The sequence below is a fragment of the Quercus lobata genome, chromosome 2 (genome assembly GCF_001633185.2).
Source record: "Quercus lobata isolate SW786 chromosome 2, ValleyOak3.0 Primary Assembly, whole genome shotgun sequence".
NCBI lineage: Eukaryota > Viridiplantae > Streptophyta > Magnoliopsida > Fagales > Fagaceae > Quercus > Quercus lobata.
Genome location: NC_044905.1, coordinates 7962753 through 7970494, shown reverse-complemented (window position 1 = coordinate 7970494; position 7742 = coordinate 7962753). Strand labels below are relative to the sequence as shown.

The following is a 7742-nucleotide window of genomic DNA, read 5'->3' as shown; positions in this document are numbered from 1 at the left end:
GTCATTTTTGGAAAAAAAAAAATGGTATTTGAATAAAAAAGAATTGCAAAGTCATTCGGTCTAAATTTTTTTTTTTTTTTTTCAGAAGCCCATTCTGTCTAAATTGACCATATTCAATTGAAAGGTTATTGTCTTGAAATGGCAAAACCATACTAGTTTCCGTTATTGAAGGATGACCAATAATCTGTATCATCCAAAGACACAGCAAAACTGAGTTATAAAAGGAGAGGAAAGCAGAGTCTCTTTACTATCTCTAGTCACAAAATTTTATTCTTTGGTTTTGTGACTTGAGAGAGTTGATAGGGAAAAAAAAATGGCCCTTTCTTTTCTCCCCTCGCTTCTTTTATCCCTTGTTGTTTTCTTTCTTTTGCATACCACCACCAATGGCGCTAAAAAGGTAACAACATTTTGGTGTTGTCATTCAAAGTTCTATGTTTTTTGTTTTCATGAAAAGGTTTTGATATTTTATGCATGTGAATAAAATTTCAGGTTCTAAATGTATGTACTAGTATTGATCTAGGTATTTGATAGACTTCTATAACTGTTTCATCAATGGCCTTAATTTTTACATCTTGGTGCAGTCTTATGTTGTGTACATGGGAGCACAATCGCATCTATTTGATGCTTCATTGCAAGAACGTGACAGTGTGACGAATTCTCATTTAGACATGCTTGGATCATTCGTAGGAAGGTATAAAATTTGATAACAGGTGTTCTGTATAACTTATGTTCCTCTTTCTTTTTTCTTTTTGGTCAATGTTGAATAAAAATGACAACTTTGTTATTTATAAATTTCTTGCACAGTACTGTGAAGGCTAAGGATGCAATCATTTACTCTTATACAAGACATATCAATGGATTTGCTGCAATGCTTGATGAGAAAGAAGCAGCAGAGATTGCAAGTGAGGAATACAATCTAATTCAGTTCTCTGGATTTTTATATTGATGGCTCTGTTTTCCTCTGTTTCTGTCCCTGCTGCAAGCTAAATTTAAGCAGTTGGGACCATATCTGACAATGGTTGTGTTTTCACTTGCAGAGGATCCAAAAGTAATATCAGTATTCCCAAACCTACCAAGAAAACTGCACACAACCCGGTCATGGGAATTTCTTGGGCTTACTAAAGATGGACAAATTCCTGATTCTTCAGCATGGAAAGCAGGGAGGTATGGTGAAGACGTAGTCATTGGAACCCTTGACACCGGTGAGTCTTATTCTCTTTTACTTCAAGATTGATTGCTTTTTCCTTTCACAAAGTGTGAAGAAATATGAAAATGTTGCATGCATGTTTCTAGCCCTTAAAGTTGGCTATATGATGAAAATCATATGCTTTGTATTACTGCTTTGACATGAACATATTTGACTCCAAACTCTTCTTTTTACTAGATCAATTATCAGGTCAATTTTGATATATTTCAAACCAACGTATGACGTTTCTTAGTTGATTTGACCAACCCAATTTTATATTTTTCAGATTGGAGTGTGCTGATCTCATGTTATAAAATATTGTATATTAGAGATTCATGGCATGTTTGTTTTTTAACAACCCATAGTACTATATATATATATATATAAAATAAATATACCTATTGTATTATGATTGTAACTCTCTCTCTCTATTAATTCCTCCATTGCTTAGGTCATCCACATTCACTTATTCTTATCTTTGCAACTTGATATTTGTTATCATTAAAAATTTGCAAGTGTGAGTCACCAAAGAAATAAATCTCAATTATCCATATATGCAATATGTTCACATGTATATATAAAAAATATTTGTGCAAATTTTCCTATGTTAATTGCTATTTTGTTTTGACATTTTATGGTGTGCGCTCTTTTTTCAATGGGATTGTGCTAGGTGCTTGGCCAGAATCAAAGAGCTTCCAAGATAAGGGGTATGGTCCCATCCCAGCCAAATGGCGTGGCATCTGTCAACCTGGCTATAAAGATGGAGTTCGTTGCAACAGGTCTTCTTCTTTTTTCCCCTCCACTCATGCCAATTCTCTAACAAATTTTGAATAGGAAATACCTCATCCGATTGTGTGTATTGCCTTAATGAGTTCATATTGAAAGATTTTATGAATACTATCAAGAAGTTTATGTTGATAACCAAAAAGAAACAGAGTTTCGATTTTGATAGCAAAATTGAGTTCATAAATTTTGAAAAGCTATTGAAAGAACTAAGGTGGTTCATTGTCACACTTGAAAACAAAGTGTGCTAATTTAGCTTCATGGGAATTATCATGTCTTAAATGCTTAAGTAAATTTTCAAAGCAAAGAACCACGTGGAATGGCTTCTAATGTAATATGATTAGATAGAAATCACCCTCTAGTCATTCTTGTTAAGTCAATCTGGTATTTGCTTGTGTTTCTACTAAGTAAGGCTTCCCTATATGCTCTCTATTCTCATATGTTCACATTTGAATATGGCCCGGCTTCACCGTTTTTAATTGTTATGTATGCAGGAAGTTGATTGGAGTTCGGTACTTCAACAAAGGTTATGCTGCAGCATTAAAAACTTCTCTTAACGAATCCCTTAACTCTGCTCGTGATCTGGAGGGCCATGGCACCCATACCTTATCTACCGCTGGTGGTAACTTTGTACCCCACACTAGTATTCTTGACTTTGCCAATGGCACTGCTTCAGGTGGATCACCAAGAGCCCGCGTGGCTGCCTACAAGGTCTGCTGGCCAGAAACCGAGTTCGCTGGCGGGTGCTATGATGCAGATATCATGGCTGCCGTTGATGCTGCAATAAGTGATGGTGTTGATGTGCTCTCAATGTCTATTGGTGCCTCTGGCGGCACTGAATTTTTCAAGGATGGGCTATCAATAAGTTCCTTCCATGCTGTTAAGAATAATATTGCTGTGGTTTGCTCAGCTGGCAATTCTGGACCAATTCTGGAGACTGTAGAAAATGTGGCTCCATGGATTTTCACAGTTGGGGCTAGTACAACAGACAGGAATCTTGCTAACTATGTTTCTCTTGGCAACAAGAAGCAAATCAAGGTATTGTGTATCTTATTTTTCAGTCCATGTAAAAAAATATTCTAGGGATTAATTTCAGTATGCATATAACACGAAAATGAGTTGTGGCTAGCCAAGTTCTAAGCTGTTTGCTTATTCAGCTATGCCCTTACATTGATTCTGCAACAATTATTTGAATCTTAATACTAAGGTGCTTTGCCTTTGGCGTTGCAGTTGGATAAGGTGGGAGTTCAATCCTACCATTTTTTTTTTTTTCCATATAATGCATATTCAAGAGAGCATTATTGATAAACTAGTTCTGGAAAAGACCAGGAATTTTTAAAAATTTCCTCCAAATGCAACTTTTGACAAGAAATATGTTAGTTATCCTTATTCATTACATGAAAACAGTTGTAGTGACATTCCTAATTTTCATTGTTAGGGAGCAAGTCTTTCAGCTTCAGGCGTGCCAGGTGGAAAGTTCTATCCATTGATCAGTGCTGCAAATGCCAATATTGCAAACGTATCTACCACATCCGCGTAAGCACAACCACTCCATGTCCTCAATCTAGCACATATAATTTTGTAATATCAAATTGTATGATTACCTTTCTTCAGTTCTCTACCATATAAAACTGAGTTTTTTTTTTTTTTTCAATCATTCCTGGTAGTCTGCTTTGTTATGCTGGAAGTCTTGATCCCAAAAAGGTGAAAGGCAAGATTGTGTTGTGTCTACGAGGGGAGAATGCAAGAGTTGAAAAGGGCAGTGAGTGTCATAGGGCAGGTGCTGTAGGTATGATATTGGCTAATAATGTGACTGATGGGAATGATCTTTCAGCTGATCCTCATGTGCTACCCGCTTCACATATAAACTATAATGATGGCCAAATCATATTTGCTTACCTTAACAGAACCAAGTACTTATCTTTTTCACTTCTTACAGTCATTTTTGAACTAGTTAGACCCAAGATTATTTTCTAACAAGTTATAATTGTTATGAATGGATATTTCTTTGTAATAGGAACCCCACTGCTTCCGTTACTGATGTAAAGACACTATTAGGAGTAAAGCCAGCACCATTTATGGCTGCATTCTCATCTAGGGGACCCAATAACATTGAGCCAACAATTCTCAAGGTCTGCAAAGCAATTCAATCGTCAACATTTTTTTTTTTTGGGGGTATTATTTTCAAGTATACATCATGTGCAGATTCTCTTATGTGCTTAACTTTTTGTGTTAATTGCAGCCTGATATCACTGGACCAGGAGTGAGCATACTTGCTGCTTTCACCGAAGCAGCAAGTCCCACTGGATTAGATAATGACCAACGCCGGTTTCCATACTCTCTACTCTCTGGCACTTCCATGTCATGTCCTCATATTGCTGGCATTGTTGGCCTTCTCAAAACAAGGTACCCTCTCTGGAGTCCGTCAGCTATCAAATCTGCAATCATGACTACAGGTAAACATTCTCTTTAAGTTCATATTGCAAATCCTTCATGCTGTGAAGTCAGAGAAGTGTCGCACATTCTTGTTCACCACCTCTAATCTTTCCATTTCCATTTTCAAATCCAGGAAAAACCCTAGATAACACCAGGAAGTCAATTCTGGACTCATCCACTGTCGAAGCGACACCATTTGCCTATGGTTCAGGACATGTGAACCCAAACCGTGCAATGGACCCTGGACTCGTTTATGACGCAACCACTGAAGATTACTTGAACTTCTTATGTGCTCGTGGCTACAATGATACCATGATCCGATTATTTTCTCAGAAGCCTTATTCATGTCCCGATACTTTCAGTATAGAGGACTTCAACTACCCTTCAATCGCAGTTCCTAATATCCAAGCACGCAAGGTGACTCTTACTAGAACAGTAACTAACGTTGGTTCTCCAGGCACATACAATGTGCGTGTCAGGCAACCCTTTGCAGTTTTCGTCACTGTCAAACCTAGAGTTTTGGAGTTCAAGACAACTGGTGAAAAGAAGACCTTCCAGGTTATTATTACGCCCAATTTTGCCAAATTAGGCACTAGAGCCGGCTATGTATTTGGAGATATGATTTGGTCAGACGGCAAGCACTCAGTCAGGAGTCCTATTGCAGTGAATCTTGCTAGCTAGAAATAAAAAAATAGGTCCATTTTTTAGATGTTTTCATTTGCTACAGCCTACGGTGTTCTATGTTGAAAGAACAGAATTCGTCTTTCCTCTTGGACACAATAATTATGTAATCCTAGTTCTAATTGAAAATGAAAACAGAAACATCAAGATGATTTGATTATTTGATTGCCTTCAGTATCTTACGCATCTTTCTCGTTCCTTCAAAGTGCATCACCGCGTGTAAACCCCAAAATGTTGGCTTATTGGAATAATACTCTCATTCATCATGATGACTCATAAAGTTGTACTAATTGTCATTACTCTCCAATAGGCTGCTCTAGACCATGTATATGACATTCCATGAAACTTCACATGGCATTAGTTTATATTCAGAACTTGCAAGTCTTTATTAATTACGAAGCAAACGTTCCCTTCCTTCAAGGACATCCAATAAAATTTGAATGCTACTAACAACTAACAAGTTAATCTAACAAGCTATAACGCTGACTGGTACAACTTTATTGGTAAACTATAAATTAAATTATTTTATGATTAGGCTTAGTAGACCCCTGACGTAGGACAACCACACTATTTTAATGGAACAATTAAACCATAAAATAAACCCTAGGAGTCAGCACCTAAGGGCTGCTTGGAGTCAACACCAAGCAAAAATTGAAACACACGTTTTTTTTTTTTAATTCTCAAAATTGTCTTACAATAATAATAAAAAAGTGCTTAAATAGCTAACAATAAAAATGCATAAAGAAACCCTAAAGAAACCCTAATTAGTAAATGCTCAATCTTGCTTAGTCTTAAGCCCAATAACTAATAGGCTCCATCTATAAGGCCACAGGTTGGACCGTCTTCTTTTTGCTCTTCCTCCTATATGTACGTGTAATTGGGGGCTTGTACCTTATGTCCGCACCAAATCCCACCGGATGAGAAGAACTTAACCCCGTCGAGTGGAAATCTAAAGAGCTCTAATAGTACTCCAACAAGTCAGGATCCAGTCACTGTAGCCATCTTGAGTAATCCATGTGCAATCAGAATCTGGTTGCCCTCGCCACCGAACTAGGAAACGGTGAAGTCCTCCATCCCTAGTAGAAATAATCTGCTCATCTAAAATAGCATCAATAGATTCTTTATGTGCATAGGGCAGATTTAAGGGTAAAGGGGTGGGAATAGGAGCATCAAAAGGATTAGGCAAAGACTCATCAAAAGGGGTATCAAGAGTAGCTGTGGGGCTTTTATAAGCAACTAGATCCTCAATATTAAAGAAGGAGCTAATACCATAATCATGAGGAAGGCCAAGGAAGAAATCTTCTACTCGTATACTAGACTATAATCTATCTATAATAGTCAAAGACGCTTTTGTCACATAAATTTCGGTAGTTCTACAATTTTACATATCATTTTTTTTAAAAATCTAGATGCAACTCCACTTGAAGCCCAGGGTTCAAGTGAAACCTCTTGAATTGGCTAAATGAAACCACTTGAAGCCTTATGTCTGAATGGCCTAATGGTTAAGCTACTTGAGTTGGCCAATGAAACCACTTGAAACCTTATGTCATTGTCTAAATGGCCAAATGATTAAGCTAGCTGCTGCACAAGAGTGCAAGAAACTGAAGCGATATAATGCCTTTGAATATCAAGATGTAGCACCTTAGGATGCACCTTAGGATGACATAGCCTTAAAGTTAAGGGCAGGGTTCAAACAAGGAAAGACTTACACTAGATACCTAGGCACCCAGAGACTATGAAGGACGTAGTAAGCGATGAAATGCTTTGGGGAGTTGAAAATAAGCGTAGATTTTAAGATTTTGAATAAGTTAGCCTTTTGATCTACTGCTGAATCTAGGAGCAAGCAATACAACCTGGAATACTTCTCTCTTGTTGGGCAAATAAGTGTTGTCAATCTTGTCGTGTTGATGTTTAAGAAAAGGTTCAGACCCCTCACTGGGCACATAAACATAGTCGAATTTACTATGTTGTAGCTCAATAGGAAGGCCTCCCTAATTGGGAAATTAAACTTTGTCATACTAATAAACAGTGTCAAATTGAACATTTTGTAGTTCAAGAAGTTTATGAGAGGCCGAGTCAATATGGTTTGAGCAAGAAAAGATAGGACCAATATTTGGTAGGGAATTGGATGGGCAGGAGGTTCATATCGTTGATCAATATCAACTAGCACCTATACCGGAGCTGGTTCAACTCGTTTTGTGGAGTGAGTTTTCCATGAGACATTTTTTGAAGAGTTCTTGGTTTTTTTTACAATATTGCAATGGTGGTACTATAATTTTTTTTTTTTTGCCAACAAAACCATTAATTTGATATATTTTTGTAAACAACTTTAGCCTCGATTGAATTGGTTTCTTTGTACTAGTACCACTATGATCATGCTAAAATTATGCAATATTAACCATGTTATTGCATTGTTAAATATTTTTCATATAATATATGGCCACGTTTTTATGAAGGTTCTTAATATTTGTATAGTAAATTCTACAATCATAGTTAACATACCATGCCTAAACTAGTATAGTTTATTTTTCAACTTAGTTGCTTATGCACAACTTTGTAAAGTTTTACATCATCTAGGTAGAAATATAGTTTTACCAACTTTAGCTAATAAGTAGATAAATTTTCAACAAATAAACCGATAAAATTTGAGGAAAAA

The 7742-nt window shown here is 36.7% G+C and overlaps 1 protein-coding gene across 1 annotated transcript; it reads left to right on the top strand.

Moving 5' to 3' along the window:
• Window positions 1-264: 264 nt before the first annotated feature.
• Window positions 265-5246, top strand: LOC115974955 (subtilisin-like protease SBT5.4). Its single transcript, XM_031095545.1, has 11 exons — window positions 265-397; window positions 582-691; window positions 805-902; window positions 1038-1202; window positions 1857-1965; window positions 2464-3007; window positions 3408-3505; window positions 3637-3882; window positions 3987-4101; window positions 4212-4425; window positions 4539-5246. The coding sequence occupies exons 1-11, from the start codon at window positions 314-316 to the stop codon at window positions 5084-5086; spliced, it is 2331 nt and encodes a 776-aa protein (XP_030951405.1). The 5' UTR covers window positions 265-313; the 3' UTR covers window positions 5087-5246.
• Window positions 5247-7742: the final 2496 nt, after the last annotated feature.

What these genes read in the sequence shown, in the direction of transcription:
- LOC115974955 (XM_031095545.1), top strand. Translation starts at nt 314, where the DNA reads ATGGCCCTTTCTTTTCTCCCCTCGCTTCTTTTATCCCTTGTTGTTTTC. An exon ending in AACGTATCTACCACATCCGC is followed by an intron (nt 3,506 to 3,636) that starts GTAAGCACAACC and finishes CATTCCTGGTAG; the next exon opens with TCTGCTTTGTTATGCTGGAA. An exon ending in TTGAGCCAACAATTCTCAAG is followed by an intron (nt 4,102 to 4,211) that starts GTCTGCAAAGCA and finishes TGTTAATTGCAG; the next exon opens with CCTGATATCACTGGACCAGG.